This window comes from Typha latifolia, chromosome 14 (assembly GCF_019914945.1).
Source record: "Typha latifolia isolate L0001 chromosome 14, TyphaL0001v2, whole genome shotgun sequence".
In the NCBI taxonomy this organism is placed as follows: domain Eukaryota; kingdom Viridiplantae; phylum Streptophyta; class Magnoliopsida; order Poales; family Typhaceae; genus Typha; species Typha latifolia.
The window spans coordinates 3049511-3070809 of record NC_133099.1 but is presented as its reverse complement, the minus strand read 5'-3'; the positions used below and the strand labels follow the sequence as shown (position 1 = coordinate 3070809).

Below are 21299 nucleotides of genomic sequence, written 5' to 3'. Positions count from 1 at the left end.
TTTTTTCACTAATTTAATTGAGTAGTAAACATCTTACGTGCATGATTTAATATATATATATATATATATATATATATAGATTCAAATACAATCACTAATATTGAGTAGGGATTAATTAGTATTCTGATAGGTCCGGTAGATGAGATCAAGTGGACTGAATGGGAGATAGAATTTTGGCCTGAATTTTAAGTAATTTTATGTTCAAGTTTGATAAATTTAATTCTGCACTGAATATGTAAAATATATAATTCGCTTGTAAGGATCTAGTTAGGGGTGTAAACAGCACGAGCCTGAGCGAGCCGCCTCTGGCTCAAGCTCGACTCGAAATTAATTGCGAGCCTTAGAATTGGGCTCCGGCTCGGCTCGGCTCAGCTCAACTCGAGCCTGAAATGAGCATATCATCAAGCTTCATTCAAGCCGAGCTGAATCAAACCAGATCGAGTCCAAGCTAAGCCAAAGAAGAAGAAGAAGAAAAAGGAGGAGGAGGTGCACCACGGCGGTGGACGAGGCGGCACCCTTTTATATCGAGCTTATGAAGCCGAGCCTAAGCGAGCCAGCTCCAGCTCATGCTCGGCACGATATTAATTTCAAATCAATTTTAGCAGCTCGGGCTCGACTCAACTCTAATCGAGCCGAGCCGGACTCAAGCTTCAACCAGCCAAGCCCACTCGATGAGCTTGAGAGCCCTAGATTTACTTGCCCTTTCACGATTGAAAAATGTCTTAATTATGTCGCATTTATTTATATTTAGTATACGTAGAAAATTCTAAATCGTCAACAAATTCCCGAAAGCATCCTGGCGACGTGGGTCACGGATAGGCAAGCCACGTGGCATACTGACAGCAAATGTCGAATCATGTGCAGTTGCTCTCTCTCTCTCTCTCTCTCTCTCAAATCTGAAACAGTGGGGCCCAACCCTTTGCAAATATTTATTCCCTATCCTCCAAATTGATGCCAGAGCCAGAAACAAAATAAAAATACTAAAAAGAGAAACAAAAATAAAGCAGCCAATTTGGAGCCACACCCTTTCACCCCTTCCTTCCTTTTTTTTTTTCTTCTTTTCTCTCTGTTCTTTTTTTCCACCTTGTGAGTTGTGGCTGAGAAGCCATCTCGTTTCGCGAAATCCAAATCCGAGACGCACAGGATCTTCGCCCCTCCGCGCTGCGCCCCGTGACCTCCCGCCACGTGTCTCTCTCTCGAAGCTATCACCCACCACCGGGCCCCACCACCGGCACCACCATAGTTTATAATAAGAAACCACGACGAAGTATCCATCTCCGCCGCCGCCGCCGCCACCGCTGCTGCTGCTGCTGCTGCTGTCGACGCAGAGTACCGCCATCGAAGAGCCGCTCTTTGGTTGGCGGAGGGAAAGGAGGCGGCTTTGGAGTTCGCGCGTTGTAGGGTGGGGAGAAGAAGATGGAAGGGAGGAGATGAGAGGTAGGGGAGAGCTATGCGGACGATTTGCGATGTGTGCGAGAGTGCGGCGGCGGTTCTCTTCTGTGCCGCGGATGAGGCGGCGCTGTGTCGACCCTGCGATGAGAAGGTCTTGTTCGATGCTCTTGATTTCTCTATTTTTATTATTTTGTCTTCAGGTTTTGGTTGTTTTTTTTTTTTTTATGTTGGATTCGTAACTTGAGGTAAAGATGGAATCTGGCTTTGTTGATCGTGCTAAAGTTGCGATCTCGCTGCGTGCTTGTTTAGGTTGAAAGCCGAGCAATTTTGGCTAATTGATTAGGACTTGAATGCCCAGGATACGTGAAATTTTAGGAGAGATTGGGGTCTGGTGCTCCTCTTCGCTGATGATCTCTAATCATTAACATTTTTTGACTTCCTAAAGTAGGGGGTTTTCTAGGGTTGCTCCTAGTTGGATGTGTGAAGCAAATGTAACACCACTTGCTAAGAACTTAATCGGATAGAATTTGCCACAATACTGGAAGCAAACCAGATCACAAAAAAAGGATCCATATTGCAAGCACATGCTAGGAGTATTTCATGTTGCGAAAAAATTGATATCAACTTCAAGAGGGTAGAGGTTAGCTTGATAAATAGTTTTATAATTGTCAGTATTTGTTGGTCCTTCTTAATTTCAGGTATGTGTATTTCATCTTTACTTTCCCGTTACTGGAAAGTGGAAACTAATATGTTAGTACAGAATTTTGTCTTGGGTACTCTAATGCTTAAAGATAGAGTGCTACCCATTCAGATGTACTCATTTCCTCTTACTTGAACCGCTGGTGTGTAGCTAAGGAAAGGAATGGTATAGTGATAATTCTTGAAAGAATGTTCATGGGTTTGTTGTTTCTTCATCTTCTTGAGAAACTTCCGTACATGGATTCTGATACCATTGATGCTATCTGGTGCTTGTGGGTAGCCGAGGTGATGGCGGACATGGGTGCATCTTGGATCTGTAGGGTCATGTAACAGGGTGGCAGGTGGCCAACTAGGATAGGGATGACCCTAGGAAGGGTCAGACCAGGGCTCTGCTCAGATGTGATGGGAGGTCAAGGTCGCAATTTGTGAACATGCTGGCTGGTGGGCGCGCATAACTGATCTGATTAGATGCATGTCCAAGGCTATACGTGGTGAGTCCATGAGCCCTGGGTGATTGAGGAGATGTGGGACAACTATAGGAAGGATCAGGGCAAGGCACAACTCAGGAAACAGAGTTTAGCACTCGAACACCTGGTTTGCTCACGACTGTGTCTGGGCTAACCCTTGTTTAGCATGTCCATGTTTTGCTCGGCCCATTCCCTCCGACGGCATGAGGTGGTCTTTGGCTTAGTGAAGCTTGGGAACTCAAACAACTTTCAGTTCCCTAGGGAACTTAACTGATGGATAGTAATTGAAGTTACTGAGGAGAGTGAGGGGAAGTGAGAGGATGCGAGAGGTCTATCAGGAAATAAGAGATGAAAGGAAAAGAGAGTTTCTTGGGCTTAAATTTGGTTATGCATAGAAATACTCAAGCCATATATCTGTAGATGGAAATATTAGTTCATTGTTGGAATTCCACAACATTGTATGTTATATAGAGTACAGGGACCTCATAGCAAACACAAGCAGCTATTGATGCCTTAACAATGAAAATGGGCCTAGATAGTCACCTTTATAGTTAGCTCAATGGCATATAACTTGGTCTTACTTAGATGTTTTCTCTTAATTCTCTTTATAAGAATTTGTTAGAAGAGGTTGTGACAGTTTATAATTTAAAGCAATCAAATCTCTATAACTAGATTACACAAAATTATTTATTGTGGTTTTTAATCTTTCCCTATGAGATTAGATGTTGGAGTTTTATTGTGAATCTAAAGGAGCTTGTTTTCTTGCTTCTAATGTTGATGTACCTTAATTATCAAAAGTCTGAAGTATTCTAAACTCAGCTGAGCAAAGAATTTCCCAAACCTAGTAATGAATGTTTTTGGATGAGTCTGGTCCAGGCCTTCCTTGGAAACATCAAAATTCTAGCCCAAGCCTGGCTCAACTCAAATTATATGACTTGGCCCAACACCTGAATGTGTCATGTCCTTTTTCACATGACTATAGAAACATGATTTGAGGTAAGAGGAACGACAGTGCTTGATGTCAGAACCATCATGCTTCCGGAGTGGATCAAAGTCAGTTGGTCAGTGCGTCACCTTGCAAGCATTTGTTAGGACACTATGAAAATTGACAGTCTTAATAGGTCTCCAACTAGATCTGAAAGGGTGGCATGGATGACTGAAATAATGTACTGGATTTAAGTGTACAAGCCACCATTGAGCGAAAGACACCAAATCATCTCCACTGAGGGAAAGGACTGCAGTAATTTGATGATAGAGCGCTCCCTGATTATTGGGAAAATGGGAGCATCTTGTATGGAATATGGGGATATTGAGGAAAGGGTAAGGCTTCTAATTTAGTTCTTCAGCCTAGTCATCAACAATTCAAAATTTATGGAAATATTGTAAATGAATGTTTGCGAGATTAATACCAACACTTCACACTACAGCTTAGAATTTGTTTTCATGCAAGCTGAGCTAAGACTGCTTATGGCTTCCAGTAAGTTGGTACACAATTTCATGAGCTGAGGGCAGTCTGATCCTGATATTAAACATGCTAGGCCGAGCCCAAAATAGAACTGCAGTAGATCTAATGGCTCTGGGCTGCCTTGGACCCATTTCTTGCTGCAATTGCTCTTCACCTTCTTCTCTCTACATTGTAATTTGATTTTATATTGGGAAAGAAAGTAATTTGATCTTGAGATTAGTCAATGACATCGTGCCAGATTTCTAGGACAATTATCATGGAAGTGAATTGAGATTCTTGATGTGAATTTAGTTACACAATATGATAAGGGACATACTACCAAGAAAATAGAATATCTGAAAATAATTGACGACAATAATTTAATCAACTACTTCTAGGAGATGAAATGGCCACCACTCTAATCTTTTAACCTGGTGATTGTTTGATATTCCGTTGTGTGATACTTATCTAGATTTGACCCATTGGGTTCCTGAGAAAGTCAAATTGTGATTGATTCATCAACGGGGGACTTTCAACTGAATAATTGGGCATAAAGGATATGATTTAATGGATTTGTTATAAGGTATGCATGACTATCCTCTACCATCAGATTAAGAAGAATTACTCATACGCAAAACCATATTAGGCGGTCTGGATGACACAGAGATAACTTAAATCTTTCCTAACAAAGTTGATGTAGTAAAGTAATTTTAAAGTATCAGTAGGATGCTTTGTTTTCTCATCTACTTAGTCAATAAGTTGCCTGTCTTCTTTGTAGTTAGTGTTGTCATAGCAGATAAGTTGAGGTCTTGTTTGTGATTTTCTCATATTTTATTCTCTCTAATAGTTTTTCCAAATGAGGTTGACAGAGGTTACAGCAGTCGGCTAGTATGGTTTTCTTGTTCCTGCCTATTGTTGAACTTCCTACCTCTCACCATCCTTATTTTTCTCTTATTTGTTCCTGTCCATCCTCTCATTGTTGGACTTGCATTTGACTCTCTAAATAATGTTTGTACTTTCTAACCGACTGTCACCATGAGGCTTCATTGATCAATTGATTTCAGAAGCAGACTTCTACCTTCCTCCTCACCTAGTCCAGTGATGTAAAACAGCCTACCTGATAGCTTCTGATATAAGAAGCACCGTACTAGTACTTAAATGCTCAGCCTTAATAGTTGCATCCTTCATTTGGATGGACCATCTACTAGAAAATTTATCAAATTGCAAATTTGGTGCCTAGAGTTCTAGAAAGTACCTTGTCCTTCTTCAGTTTTCATCTTCGAAATCAACTTATATAGCTAATGTGTTTTATTCTGTATTTAGTAGCTTGCTGTATGTTATCTTGCAATATAAAATTCAACTGTACTATTATTATCACACTTAGCTTTATTATGATTTCCTGTCATATGATTGCCTGTTTCAAATCGATTGGATATGTAAAATAAGGCTGATAGCGGCATAGTGTTATTCTTTGGAGTCCTTTGGAGTTATTGTCATTTTTTATTGCTGCTTAACAGCTTAAGTCATTATATGGCCAGCATAAACGCCTTGGCACTTATTGAGAACATTGATGGGTACTTGGCCATTAGTAACTCTCTAGTTGTCCTAGGAATTATAAGAAGAGCATCAGTTAGGAGAAAGATGACCTGGCAATTTGAGTTATAGAAGAGAATGTTGGACTTTGGAAGTCGCTTGAAATTTATTCTTTACAATTGCCATCAATTCGAAACTTGTTGGTTGGAAGAAACAGTCCATTCATCTTCTTGAATTTGAGTTGTGCCAGTAACCTATTATTGTTGGGAAAAGGCTTGCACTACTATGATAATTCTACTTCAAGGGCATACTCATCTGATCAACCACTTTACTCGGTTTCTTCCAATTGGCCATACAGGTCCACATGTGTAACAAGCTTGCTAGTCGACATGTGCGAGTAGGACTTGCTGACCCTAGTGAAGTTCCTCGCTGTGACATATGTGAGAATGCACCTGGTATGTTTGTCTCCCTCCTCCAACTCATCCTTTTCTTCATATTACTAGAACTTAAATATTTTGCTTTTCTATTGTACATAGCTTTCTTTTATTGTGAGATAGATGGTACATCACTTTGCTTGCAATGTGATATGATTGTCCATGTTGGGGGGAAAAGAACCCATGGAAGGTATCTCCTGTTGAGACAGCGAGTTGAGGTATGTTCTATTATTGCAGCAGCCATTGGACTCCACTCTATAAAATTCTAAATTAGTTCTTTAATAGTTTCCAGGAGATAAACCGGGTCATATTAATGATATTTCTCAACCCAAAGACCAGACTGGAAACAGGAGGGACCGCAGTGAGGTGCCTGGAGCAATGACGAGAGATAATATGCTGAATCACAAGGTGTCTGTCAATCCTGCCTTAGATGCAAACATTGAGGATCATGTGAAAATGGATTCCGAAATGATCGACTTAAACATGAGACCTGTTCGAGCTCAAGGGCAGGCTTCAAATACCCAGGTTTGCATATTCCATGCTTCTATCTTCCTCCTTCCTCTTGGATAATTCCTAAACTTTTCTGGTTCACTGACTCCTGTCTTATTTTACTTTCTATCCCTATGGTCACACCGAAGAGTCTGGGAGTGGATCACTTAAGCAGCACTAACCATGACTCCTCTGGTGTTGTTCCTACCAGTCCTCTTGAAAGAGATTGCAAGTAAAATTAGTATGTCGATCGACAATGTGTACATTGAATGTGGTTTTTGTCATTGAGTACTTTGACTATCTGGCCATCTGAAAAGAAACAAAAAACCTCTGCTTCTATGAGAGTGTAACCTTATACATTGCAAATTTCCTGGATCATGTTGTAAAGTTCCTCAATGTGTATAGCCACGAAGTGATTTGCATTTGCGCAGAATTTCATACAGTACCTTTCGAGATCTATTTGTGGTATTTTTCTCAGTACCCGAAAGCAAGCCCATCGTAATCTCGGGACATTTGTCTCCTAGATTATGTTTATCATCTTTTGTGCTTCTTTGAGTGCTATTAAGCCTATGATGTTGGCAGTCATTAAGATATTCCAGTCCTCAATGGCTCATTTGATGACTGGCTACTTTAGAGCATTGTTCCACAATCCTGACAGTTGAGTTTATCACCTGGGCACACCCACAAAGGTTGCATTGCATTGCATTAGCCCTTGCTCCATGATATATAGTGAATTATTGATCTTCCATTGAGTTAAATATATCATTCTTTAAAATAGTTTGGTTTGCTCTATATATACCATTGTCTGCAGTGTTGATTGTTGTCTCTCCCTTTTTTACATTAAAATATCTTCAAGGAAATTTATAAGAATAAAAACCCTAACTCGCCTGGTTTTGAGACGATAAGAATAAACTATAGGGATTAAAATAGCTGCATGGCGTGGTGTTAATGACTAAAAAAAGGGATTTTTTTTCACATAATTGCTTTAGTTTTTAAATAAAATATTTTTAACAGATTATTATTAAGGTTAGCAAACACATACAAATGATAGAATATCCTTTCTTTTTTCAGTTTAATATGAAATATTTATTAATAATTTTTGTCTCACATAAAAAATATAGTTTTCGTTGTATTATGATATCGCACATTCAATTTTGTGATTTAATGCAAACTTACAATTGTTAATCACCATTAACTAAGACATTTAATCCATTTAAATATAATTTAAGCGCTTAAATTAAAGTATAAGGGGTAAGTTAAAATCGGGCTAAACCACATGAAGTAAACTGTATTTTGCTCTAATTAGCTTCGGGCCAAAGAATAAATACTATCATATCTGATAGGTTGTTAGCAAACAATAAAAACAAGGTTTGGTGTCTTTTATAATAAAAGCATTTATCAAAAATATTCTGAGTTAATTTTTTTTCCTAACAATAATTAACGAAACATAGAATATTATTAAAATACTTAATGGTAATATTTTACCATCTAATCGATGTCTAAAATTGTTTTACCGTATGTTCTTCAAAAAGTCTGAAATAAATTATTATACTGATGACTAAAGTAAGACGGTTAATTTTTTTTATCCAAATTAATAGAGCATGCCTAAAAAATGTCTAAAATTGAATGGGGGGTTGAATTCATTCTGCATCTAATTTTTATGGACAAAAATGTTCTCCTCTTATCTAGGCATTTTGTCTCTTCAAAAAATACCCACATGCTATACTAACTATATAGTAAGTATTATTAAACCCGAGTTTTTATGAAGTATAGTAGTTAGATCACATCTGAGAAAAAGATGAATACATGTTAAAAAAAAGCTCAGATCGGAACTTATTTATTTTGCATTACAAACAAGATGACATACTTTTGAGTACACTCCATTAACTTTTATAAAAAACAAACTGCACACTCTCGTTTTAGTCGTAAGTACAAATTAGAGATATTTTGAAGTACGCGAGATAAAGTAATTTTAGACAAATTATATGGTAGTAAAATATATTTAACCCAACCCTTAAGTGATTTTAAAATTATAATTTTTCACTTATTTTTATCTTAATCTAAAAAAAACTTTTTAGAGGCACCAGAGTTATTTTCATCTATATTCTATAGACATTCAACTCTATTTGAGAAATTTTAATAAAAATTGCATGGTGGCCGACTAATAATAAAGACAAAATGTAGGGTATTTTACATAAATTTCTTTTAAAAAAAAACCAGAGAGAGAGAATGAAGATCATGTCTCCAAACCCCATTCCTCCTCCACGTGGCCCCACCGAACCCAATCGGACCCACACGGTCAGCACCCTGGTCCACCCGATCCGGTTCGCCCGGAACCAATCAAACCCTTTCGAATTAATCAATTTCCACTGTCCCTATTCGACCCGACAAATAAACCAAACTTATCCACCCGGCCCACCACTTATTCTCTCCCCTATTCACCTCTACATCTCAACTTATTCCTGCCTCCTTCACCTTCCCCCTTATTCCCCCAAACCCGCCTAGCTATAGATATATTTATACTTCATACCGTGCATCTTCTTCCTCCTTAGCTCATCGTTCTGTAGACATGGAGCTATCTCTAGGGCTCCCCACTGCCGATAAGCCGACACCGACGGCGGCGGCTAAGAAACGGCCGTCGACGAAGAACGAAGGCGATGATGAGGATGGCGAAGTGGCTCATGCATCTAAGTCAGTCGTAGTTCTTGAAATATTTTCACTCGCTGTACATGCATGCATGCATGGGTACTGCTATATATTATGGCAGGACTCAAGTAGTAGGGTAGCCACCGGTTAGGGTTTATAGGATGAATAGTTTTTGATCGAGAAAGAGCGAGAACGACGATAATGCCGGTATATATGTGAAGGTTAGCATGCATGGATGGAGCTCCTTCTTAGAGGAGGCCTGGAAGACATGAGAATAAGTACAAAGATTAGAAGTAGTTTTGATTCGTATTTGATTTCTTTTTTGAAGTTGGAATGGAAGGGGAGATGTGTGAGTATGCCATAACGTTATGAGGATAAAGATGGTGACTGGATGTTGGTAATGGTGGGAGATGTGCCATGGGAGTAAGGATATAGATGTTTTCTTGGATATTATTATGTCTTCTTTTGCATTGATCATGTGTGTTAATCGTGATCCTTCTTTTGTTCCTTTTCTTCTAAAGCAAGAGATCTAAGCTCAAAGGGTTTACTCTTCTAACTTTTGTCCTTTATAATTTAATGATCTTTTTTTTCTCACTGTTTGTGGTGGAAGAGCAATGTTTAATTTTTTGACCCATTTATTACAAAATAAAAAGGAGAAAGAAAAATATAGGAAAAGGAAATTTTGGATGGAGTGATATTACTTGTAATATATTTTTAATACATTATGTAGAGATGGTTTTTAGTCTGTTTTGTATCGTAGAAATTAAGAGATAAAAAATAAATATAAAAGAGAAATAAAAATATAATTTCCTAGAATAATATAATTCTTGGTTTTTAGGGATCTTAAAAACATTAGAGATTAGGCTGGGAGTGGTTAAGAAAATTCAAAGCCTTCCTAGGAGATTTCAATGGATTTTATTGAATGTAAGAAATCCCATGATTTAATGTCGGATTTAGTCGTATTTAATTTTCTACTTGTTTCTAATTCTCAAAAAAAGAAACAAAAAAATACAATATAACAAAATGAATTGAGATTAGGTGGATTTTTATTCCAATTCAATTATTATTACTTTTTAACAACGTAATTCATTTCAAAATAAAATCAAATTAATTCTGTTCAAATGAAATCAAATAAACTCCATGTAAAGTTTTTTTTTTCTTAATAAAAGTTTGTAGACAGCTTCATTGCTTTATAAACACTAAATTACAGGGGTGGATCAATCTAAGCATAAAGAGATGCTTTTGAAACCTGCTAAATCATGAGTTGCACCATTGTTGGTCCTCTACTCGTAAATGAGATTTGGATTAAGGAGCACCTGGTACATTCTCTAACCATCTAGCTGATAAAACAATCTAAAGAGCTAGACAAGCACGAAGGAAGAGTCTCCTTAGGGTTGCTTGGCATAAGTTGGGCGAAGCGGAGGAGATGAAAACTAAGGGGTTAGGGGTTACGGGTTAGGGGTTAGGGGTTAGGGTTGGCGCTTATAAAGATATGAGTACTAGTTTACAAGCATAATAAGAATCAAGGTACATAGAAAGGTTAATGAATTTAGATTTATGGAGAATTATTTATTCACACGTGTATTATAGATAATAAAAAAAATAATGTTAATCAAATTTAGTACACAAATTATTACTCATTACGTCATAACCATTCCACCGACTCACACATCATATATAAATCCCGCTTCAATTCGTTTCGGACCCGCCTTTTTTTTCGAACTCTCTCTCTCCCCCTCCACCTCCACTTCCCCCCCATGGCCGAGAATCCAATCGCCGTTCCTCTCTCTCGTGGAGATATTCGAAGAATCATCTAGGGCTCTGAGGGAATCGGCATCCATGGGAAGGCATTGGAGTCGCCTCTCTTCTTTCTGGAATCTAAATGCAGGTTAGGGTTTCCTCGTCTGATTAATCTTCTTTCTCCTCGTTTTATTGCATCGTTGCATTTGATGCGGGGATCCATCCATTTGCGGCCTAGATCTGGGGATGTGCAAGATTTAGTTATGATCCATGCGGTTTGTATAGAACGATGCGGTGAATTCGTACTTTGATCATTGCAAGGACTTTGCGAGGAAAATATAAGTAATCTAGTCGCGCTGTTATTTAAGCACATAATAGTATGCTCCGTATCTGATTAATTTTAGTATTCGATGTAGCAATTGGAGTAAGAAAGTGCAGTTGTCAGTCAGAACAGGGTTAATTTTTCCTGCAGTTTCCTAGTATGCAAGAACTATCAATCTATTATATTTTAGGGCAGTAAATCACTAAGAAGATGATGCAGATGATGCAGTATATGAACAATAAAATATCTTCTTGTGTTAGGACCTTGTAATGAACTGAGACTGAGGTGAAGATCACCCGAACTAACCATTTTGTACTCTATGTAACTTTTTAGTGCATTGTTTAAGGGATTACAGGTAACTCATATCTTTGCTTCTCTAAGTTCAATGAAGTTTTCCTTGTGGCAAGAAATCGGAATATGACCATGATTATCTGCAGAAGAAGGGATCTGTTAATTTCAAATCCAAATCGAGGACTTCTCTAGAAGGACTGACATGAGGATTAAGATTGAATTCATCTTTTGAGGGAAAATAATATTTGGAACTGGAGATCGGTAAACTTGTGAAGTGCTGCATATTTGGTTTGGCAGCAAGGCAAAACGTTGTATCTTTCAGTTCAGTTTTAGCGTACAAAAGATTGTGGAAAAGGTTTAAAATTTAATAAGATTGGGGTACGTCATGAAAGAAAGAGAGGTTTAGTACTTTGTGATTAAAGTTGATCTTAAATCTTTGGTATGAAACATCAATCTGACATTGATGATGTAAAGATTGAGAGGTAGCATTTTCAGACGTACTCATTAAATTGTATTTTCTATTATATATCACATGCGTGAATTTGTATGTTTGTACTTTCTATATGCATGTATACATATGTCCATAATGTATTTCACATATGATGCTGAGATTGCCTTATCTTGCTACTGGTGGAAAGTGATGTATGAACATTGTTTATCGAAAAAAATTTATATTTTCATTTTCTTGTCCTAGATTTGACACATACCAGACTGATGAGATCCATTGGTTGTTTAATGCCCCTGTTTGGCCATACCATTTCGTGGTTTTGGCCTAGTAACTCAGAGAAAATATGTAACACACGCAGTGAGTAATTTTATATCTATCTTTGAAAGATCTATTCTTTAATTCCGATGTAGTCTAATGTATGGTGATTCTCATTAGCTGTTACCAACCTGTGTGTTATACTTAAAGAATTATACTTGATATGTATTATGTGATTTTTAATAGAAGTGTTTCATCAGATAATTTCTCTGAATCAGTAGTCTATTGAAAACTTTGCAGTTCTTAATGTTGTCTTGTTAGCTATTGCTATCCTGTTTCTTATATTTAAAGATTTTTGCTTGATAGGATTATTATGTGATTTTTGATAGAAGTGAGTAAGGTCTAATATGTGGTGATTCTTATTCAAATTGGGTGAATTGAGAAAATTTTGAAATGGTAGTCTGTTCAGAACACTAAGTTTATAAAACTGTCTATTAGCCATCACTAACCTTTTTGTTATATTTGAAGAATTTTCCTCAATATGATCATTATGTGATTTATGATAGAAGTGTTTCATCAGATAATTTTTTGGTTTGTAAAACTGAAATATGCATACTCTTTAGTTTTAATGTGACTAAGTTCTAATATGTGGTGATTCTTGCTCATACTTGAGTGCATTAAGAATGTCTAAATCAGTAGTCTATTCGAAACCTTAGAGTTTATGAAACTGTCTTGTTTGCTATTTTTTGTTAGGAAAATATCTAATTCACTATTTTGGTGAATATTGAGAGTTTCGTTGACCTAACATCCTATTTGGAGTCAAAGTTAGAGTCAAAATTAAAGTTGAGTAGAAGTCAAAAATCCATGGAGGAGTTCGAGAGACATAAGTTTATTAGAATTTAAGAGTCAAGGATGTCAATAAGTAATGAATTATGGTAATCCAGAAGTCATGGGTTGTAAGCTTTGTGTTTTCTTCCATATTATCAACAATCTCAACTCCTGCTTGGAAGCACTCTTATTTGGGTATTACCAAATTACACTTGTACTCAACTTTCAAGATTGTTATAAAACAAAAATTTATAACATACTTTCCACCTTTCATTTCCATGATCGCATAGAAACAAATCGCACAAGACATCACTTTTAGGGACAACGGTCCTTCTGTCGCCAAGTGGAGAGGATCATGCACACTTTCTTATTGAGTGTCCATTAATCAACCTAAATCTCAACCTTCATAGAAGCACCCAGCTTCCCGATTCACTTAGCTTTTCTTTTGGCTTTTTTTCAATAGAACCACCTGTTAGCTTCTCTACTCCAATTTGCCCTTTAGGCAATTTCTCCTTATAAGTTCCTTCTAGCTTCTCAATTTTTTGAATTTAATGAGGATAAATCTTTTGAAAACATGTTGTAGTATTGATCATGAAAAATAGTGACCTTGTTGGAATCATCAAAGCAATATATGCTTTGTCAGAAGCTCTAGTACTGTTTCTAACAGGAAGACAATAGAGGATAAGAGAAGAAATTTATTCTCTTGTTCATCGTTACACACACACAAGGAGAAAAGAAAAAGGAAAGCCTGGAGACAGGGTCTGTGATCTGTTTATTGATCTGTAGTCAAAAAGGAGTTAGTTGATGGCATGGAACGCTTGCTTCTCCTAGCAAAAAGCCCGTTGCAGTTGCACCCATCTCTGATTTTTATCTTTAGCCCCACCAAAATCCTATAGTTGCAGGGAGCATCTTGTGCTTTAGGCTCTTGCAAGCAAAGCCTTTTCCAAATCGTAAAGGGTTTATGGGTGTCAAGTAACGTGGAGAGAGTTAGGAGGAAATGGGTCGTAGTTACTGAGTCTTCTTAGGGCATTCTCTTCTCTATTTCTCATATCTTTGGATGACAATTGAGTAGCTCAAACAATTATTATTACAGCAGAAAAGCCTGACTCCACCAACCCGAAGAAGAATCCAAGATGGGCCTATTTATTCTTTTACTGTTGGAAGTTGATGAGTCAATATCGAAAAAGGTACGAGAATTAAAAGTATTGGCGATCCAAGAAGAATAATTTCAATTGTGTATCACCTAGGTGGCACTCTTGGGGGCAAAGAATTAAAGTGTTAAAGAAGTCCTTATCCTGGTTTGATTTATACACATATAAATGTAGTGTATATCAGCTGGATGATAAATTTTATTTCTAGCCATTAGTTGTGCCAAGAGAAAGTGAGAACTTTTTCTCACCTTTGAGTGAGTAGCAAATTTTGATTTGTAGGAGTATTTAGGTTGGGTTACATAGTTCATATTAAAAAAATTAATAAAAAGGTTGTCATGTAAGAAACTAAAAGAGTATAGAGATATAATTTTTCAGAGTCAGAAGATTTACTTGAGATAACAAAGATGTCAAAAATTTCTAGCAATAGATTTAACATAAATGTATATAAATATTTGTGTGTGTATATACGGAGAGAGAGAGAGAGAGAGAGAGAGAGAGAGAGAGAGACCTTTATATGAGTAAAGGAGATGTGAAAGATGATGCTATTATAAGAGAAGAAAAGATGATTAGTAGGAACATCGAAACTGAGACAAAGAGTCCAATCTTTATTCCTCTCAGCAATAGATTCTTCTGTACTTTCCTATTTCTTTGATCCTCTAAATAAATGTAGTGGCCCCTTATAGTCTTCGTAAAGTACGGATGACGATGTAGCACCAATACAATAAAAAATAAAGATTGTTGTTAATATTTCAATAATGTAGGTAATCTATTAAGAGATTAATAAGTAATATTATTTTGAAAGAAAAGTGTCATGCGGGTAAAAATTAATGAAAAATGAAAAGAGGACAAGCCTATACTATAAGATGCTTTTTAGCTGTTGTGGTGTCATCTACTGTCTGCGATTCAAGAGGAGCCCATAAGCTCACCTAAAAGAATGATCATGTGATTAAATAAGCAGCAGTGGGATCTGATGTTGTACTGAAACGAGACAATCCGTGAGTATCAAGAATTCTTTGGAGGGCCCCTCAGTTCTCACGTTAAGATGTTCCTCTATATTTGTACTTTGACAAGTTCCAAACTAAGGCAGCTTTATTTAGATGAATGGACGGCAATATTATATGAAATCTAATGAAGCTTAATACGTTTTAACAAATGTTTACCATTTGAGACATTATGATCAATTTGAGGGCGGTCTAAGAAGTAGACTAACTTAGATGAGTAAAAGTTTTTACTTTTAATTTAATTGATAATACAGGTTACATTCACTTATTAACTATTCTGAAAGTTTAACTTATACATTGCTTTTTTTTTTATCTTTTAAATTCTTTCAAGTGGCAAAGGATGAGAGTTGCGTGCGAGTTGGCAATGTGGGGATAATTTGTTTTAACTTTCATATTAAATTGCTAGAATTAGGATGTAGTGCAAGTTAGCTTGAATTCCTGGACCAATCTCCATTAAGTCCTACAATCTCGGTTCGTGCCAATATTGGCGTGCCCAATTTCTAGGGAGCATAGATAGACGACCCCATTGCCTTCCTGACGTTGATCAATTTGCTCTTTTAAGTCTCACACTTTTTTTTACCTCAACAAATGGTCTCGTCCCGCTCGTCATGGCCTCTTGCTCTCTCTCCTCTCCTCTCTAATCTCTTACCTAACTAGCGTTGCATGTGATCCACTGACACCCCCGTCCGTGTCGGCAATCAAGAACCCCCCCCCTAAAACCCCTTGGCTTCACTCACCTCTTCCCTCCCTAGCTAACATCTTCCCAAGTCCGTGATCTCCACCCTTGTCCTATTTAAACCCCTCCCCTTCTGTCCATATGTATATAACATATATATGCACATAACTGCTATTCTAATCTTTCTCCTAGTAATCTCTTATCAAATAACATCACTTAGCACGCCAAATTGCCAATGAGCCCTCTCTCTCTACCTCTCTCATTACACATTGTCTTACTCCAACTACTACTACTAGCTCGCTCACAGCTCCTGGTCTCTTCCCTTCATGACTACCATGATGCTCTAACCAAGTCAATATTGTTCTTTGAGGGGCAGAGATCCGGGAAGCTCCCGGCGGACCAGCGCGCCGCCTGGCGCCGGGACTCGGCGGTGTCGGACGGCTCGACGGCCGGCGTCGATCTCGAAGGCGGGTACTACGACGCGGGGGATAACGTAAAGTTCGGGTTCCCCATGGCGTTCACGACGACAATGCTGGCGTGGAGCGTCATCGAGTTCGGCGACTCGATGCCGCCGGATGAGCTACGGCACGCCGCGGCGGCAGTGCGGTGGGCCGCGGACTACCTTCTTAAGACCATCTCCCATCCTGGCCTCATTTTCGTTCAGGTATTATAATTGTGAGTTTGTGACTAAAATCCTTAATACTCGTTCAAAATTGCTATTATAATTAGATTTTACAATGATAATTTTTAAAAGTTAATAAAAGTATGACTAAAAATACCTATTTTCTTGAAGTTTAGATTGTATATATTAGTAAATTTTTTTCTTGGATCAAAAATCTTTTTTTTTTTTTTTTTGGTCTATAATAATTAGTTAAGATTAGATAGATTTAAGTGCGGAGAAAACATTTTTTAAAGGAGTGAAATCATTTTCGGTGGCAATTATACTATCTTAAAATAATTTAATAGTAATAAAGTTCTCTATCTTGCTTAAATTTTTAGATAAATTTTTAACACTCAGGTTGGGGATCCGATAAGTGACCATAATTGCTGGGAGAGGCCAGAGGACATGGACACGCCGCGGACGGTGTACAACGTGAGCACGGCGAGGCCCGGGTCGGACGTGGCGGGGGAGACGGCGGCAGCATTGGCGGCAGCATCGATGGTTTTCCGGACGCGTGACCGGAAGTACGCCGAGAGGCTACTCGAGAACGCCAGGAGGGTGTTCGATTTTGCGGACGCATACCAGGGTGCCTATAGCGATGACCCCGGGCTCAAAGCTGGCGTTTGCCCCTTCTACTGTGATTTTGATGGGTATCAGGTAATTTTTTAGCTACTGCTTTGATACCTATCATACTATCACGTTCCTCTCTTTTCTTTGGTTGTTTGCACTGGTAGATTGTCCGCAGCACTGTCTGCAGATCTCGTGCATTCCTTTGGTGTTTAGTAGCAATGGTTGACTTCCAATTTTTTTTAAGGGTTTTGTTTTGCACGTTATAAAATAAAATAATTCTAGTATTTGCATGTATATCCTTCAGAAAAGTATAGATATTCTCGTGATTACTTTTTTAAAGTTAAGTTTGAATAATTTAATAAATAATAAGAATATCTTTAACTTTGAAAAAAACTTGATAAAGGTTAGATAATTTTATATATATAGCTAGATTGTCTGCAGTCGTAGTTTCTAAAAAGTTTTCCTACTTTTTCTTGGGCGAATTTCTATATTTTAGCCTCTCTTTTTTTCATTAATTTTGGATTGGACCCTTGTTTCTTTTGCTTATCCAAGTCGGAGTATTTGGCAGCTTATGATTGGGTGCAAAGTAAGTTAAATATTTAAATTTTCTAAGAAGCCAATCAACTGCTGCCATGAACTCCACCAGAAACTAATAGAAAGTTTGGAATTTGGCCTCTGAACGAGGCTTCCACAAGCACAGATGCTGTGCAGCCCTGGCTGCTGGAACCTCCTGCAGTCAGTATATTTTATAGCAGCTGGTTAGGGGCATTCAAATACGAGTTTTTGTCCAATATGTTACCTTCTACTATAATTTTAAATTATTTGGTATCTAGTTAGGGGCATTCGATCAGTAATTTCTATCCATTTACCATAGTTTCTTCTTTAGAACAAATAAAATACTTTCACAAACATAACTCTTTTATAAAATATATTACTATATAAATTGTTCTACTTTCTAAATCAGTGATTTACTTTGTTGATGTGGCACTTATACAGCAATAACTAGTACTTTGATATATAGTTTGAAAATTATAGTAAAAATATTATTATTTTTTTTTTTTTTTACGGGGATAGTAGATTGGTAAAAAAATAAAAAATAAATAAAAACTCGATCAAATACCATACTTTAGTAAATTTCTCTACTGTGGGCTTCCTAGAATCCAATTGTAATGGGGAACAGGGGAAGAGAGTCTCTTGTTGGACTCTTTGTGGAATAAATAATTGCGAGTTTTTTGTAAACAGGACAGAGATACTTCGTTATTCGCTCAATATTCTTCTATTTATCTGTGAGAATCTTGGTCTCTGCCTTGGGGAGCCAAATCAGGGACAAAATTTGTTGGAGTGCTCTGTTGAAAGATTAAAAAGACATGTGAGATTGACACACAACCACTCATATAATATTAATTTTCGCATGAGATTATGGTTATTTATCTAATTATTATGAACAATATTGTACAAGTTTATAAATTCGTAAAATAGCAAAAAAGAATAACGTTTCTTAAATTTTCTTTCTTGAGATTGATAAACAAGATGGAAATTAACTCGGAAAGATATTTAATGCTTTGGGTGTAATATTATTGCACTTTGAAAGATTGAACCTTTGGATTACTAGTAAAGATGCGCTGATATTTTAGTGATGAATTAATCTTGTGCTGGTTATGGAACAGGACGAGTTACTATGGGGAGCAGCATGGCTACGTAGAGCCTCTCAGGATGATACTTTCCTCCATTACATACAAAACAATGGCAAAACACTTGGAGCAGAGGACAACATTAACGAGTTTGGGTGGGATAACAAGCATGCGGGCCTAAATGTCCTCGTTTCTAAGGTAAATATTTCAAACATCTCATCTTAATCCTTTGAGTAGAAAATTAAAATTATGTTTATATCCTTTCGTCTCCAAAACAAAAGAAGAAGAAGAAGAAGAAGAAGAAAATTAGATTATATACAACTTGTCCCTCAAATTATTGCTGGTTTTGTATATACCTCATTAAATTTTTACTGCACTCTTCTCCTTTCAACTTATCTAAAATCTCTCATTGCCTTATTCTCAGCTTCTTTTCTCGTTCTTCTCGTTAAAATAAGGGTGAAACTAAACGAAAAACTAAATAGGCTATTAATAGAAAGAACACTTGGGAGATTTTAGATTGCTGAGATGGGCAGACAGCAACAAAAGGAATCAAAGAAATAAGAGGGGGAATATATATAAAAATATTGGTTGACAAACACAAAATAATTTGCATTGTAATTCATGAGCCTCATGTACTGGGATACCTTTTTCTGAAGTAAATATTAACATCTAACCTAATTGTATAGGAATTCATGGAAGGTCAAGTGCTCTCTCTCCAGTCTTACAAGGAATCCGCAGATAGTTTCATGTGTACTCTGATACCAGAATCTTCGTCCTCACACATCCAATACACTCCTGGTGGAATGATATATAAACCAGGAGGGAGCAACATGCAGCATGTCACTTCTATCTCCTTTCTCCTCCTCACCTATGCAAAGTACCTCTCAAGATCATCACAGAGTGTTAATTGTGGGAATATAGCAGTTGGTCAGGCCTCACTTGTACTACAAGCTAAGAAGCAGGTATTATTTTGATGTGTGTTTCTTTTTCTAGAGAAAATTTCAAATTACACCTTAAATTTTAGTAATTAGTTTCTGTTTTTTGAACTATTTTGTAATCTGATGCCTCCTTTTGCCTATAATTTTTTATATCACATTCTAGGTAGGACTATTCTATTATAATAGTAGGTTTACACTTTTTACTTACAACTTCTAAAAAAAATACTCTTATCAATATTTCTTCAAGAACATTTTTCTCAAGAGTATTTTAGTAAATTTGATTAGTATCAATTATGTTAGAAAGTATATTGGGCATATCTTAGTAATTTTACTCTTGGAGTTAAATAAATTATTAAGGATAGTTAGGCAAACTAATAGTAGAATGCTATAAAAATATAGACAAAAAGGAGGAGTCTAATTACAAATAGCTCTGAGACTGGGAAGTCACTAAGGACTGTTTTGCAGCAAGTTTCAATGCCTAGGTGGATAATAACAAATATGGATAACTTGGGTTATACTTATTAGGGTATATTTTTTGTTGCATTTATATTCTTCTTAACTAGTGGTGCCAATTATATCCAGGTTGACTACTTGTTAGGAAATAATCCTATGAACATGTCCTACATGGTTGGTTACGGGGATCGATATCCTCAACGGATCCATCACCGTGGTTCGTCATTGCCGTCAATCTCAAACCATCCTCAGTTCATTGCATGCAAGGATGGTTCACCTTACTACAAGTCTTCTGATCCTAACCCTAATCCACTAATCGGGGCGGTCGTCGGCGGTCCAGGGGAAGATGACATTTACGAGGATGATCGTGCTGATTTTCGTAAATCAGAACCAACTACATATATCAATGCTCCATTAGTTGGAGTTCTTGCCTATTTTGTTGCTAATCCTAATGTTGATTTTTTTACCTGAGAATGGTTATATATATACACACACACACACAGAGTGAGAACAAAAGAGAAGCAAACAAATGAAAAGTAGGCTCACCTGATCTAGATTTCAGAGTGGCCTTGTAGAATAGGAGTGGATTTATATACTTGGGTGAGGTGTGAAGAAGTGCACATCGTCCTACAAGTTTTACTACACAGGTGATGTTTTTTTTTTCGGAACTTTTATGTGTGCTTGTAACTCCCATTTTTCTTGTGAAATGTGAAGTTAAATATTTCTATTTTCAATCTTCGACTTGATTTTGATCTAAGTTCGTACTTCCTCAGCTTTTTCCTTGAGAGCTAAACAAACTAAGATCATTTTTCTCCTCAAAAGAAAAGAAGAGCTATTTGAATAGGAACATATCCAATTCTTGATACCAGGAACAAGAAAAAAAAAAACTGAGATTGATTGATTTAAAAGCTACATGTAGTATCCATCAGCATATATCTAGAAACAAGGGAAATTTTCAAATAGCACTCTATATTTTCATCGTTTTCTTATTGTCTTTGAATATTTTGTAATCTAATCTCTCATTATCATATAATTTTCCAATAATGCCCTGAGTTGACCAAACCATCTTTTAAACCGAAAGGCATCAAACAAGGAATACTCTATCAGAATACTGAAGGTAATTCTAGAGTAGAGTACTTAGATCCACAAATAGTTTTAATATGTAGTCGGCTAGGGTGGAGTACGATTTATAAAAGGATTTTTGGTTAGTGTGAATCTAAGGTCAAAAGA

General features: G+C 37.0%; 2 protein-coding genes and 1 long non-coding RNA gene across 4 annotated transcripts; all 3 read left to right on the top strand.

Annotated features, from left to right (window-relative positions):
* Positions 1 to 957: 957 nt before the first annotated feature.
* On the top strand, positions 958 to 6891 carry LOC140801468 (B-box zinc finger protein 19). Of its 2 annotated transcripts, none has more exons than XM_073156611.1 (5): positions 958 to 1543; positions 5894 to 5990; positions 6072 to 6187; positions 6255 to 6494; positions 6608 to 6891. In XM_073156611.1, the coding sequence occupies exons 1-5, from the start codon at positions 1451 to 1453 to the stop codon at positions 6692 to 6694; spliced, it is 633 nt and encodes a 210-aa protein (XP_073012712.1). In that variant the 5' UTR covers positions 958 to 1450; the 3' UTR covers positions 6695 to 6891. The 2 variants fall into 2 exon arrangements, with proteins under 2 accessions (XP_073012712.1, XP_073012713.1); XM_073156612.1 differs by having other exon boundaries at positions 1031 to 1543; positions 6093 to 6187.
* A 3960-nt stretch (positions 6892 to 10851) lies between these two features.
* On the top strand, positions 10852 to 11988 carry LOC140801299 (uncharacterized). The gene is made up of 2 exons (XR_012111406.1): positions 10852 to 10992; positions 11604 to 11988. It is a non-coding gene; the product is annotated as an uncharacterized lncRNA (long non-coding RNA).
* Positions 11989 to 15626: 3638 nt separating this feature from the next.
* On the top strand, positions 15627 to 20803 carry LOC140800583 (endoglucanase 23-like). The gene is made up of 5 exons (XM_073155332.1): positions 15627 to 16480; positions 16835 to 17134; positions 18715 to 18876; positions 19365 to 19640; positions 20199 to 20803. The coding sequence occupies exons 1-5, from the start codon at positions 16052 to 16054 to the stop codon at positions 20538 to 20540; spliced, it is 1509 nt and encodes a 502-aa protein (XP_073011433.1). The 5' UTR covers positions 15627 to 16051; the 3' UTR covers positions 20541 to 20803.
* Positions 20804 to 21299: the final 496 nt, after the last annotated feature.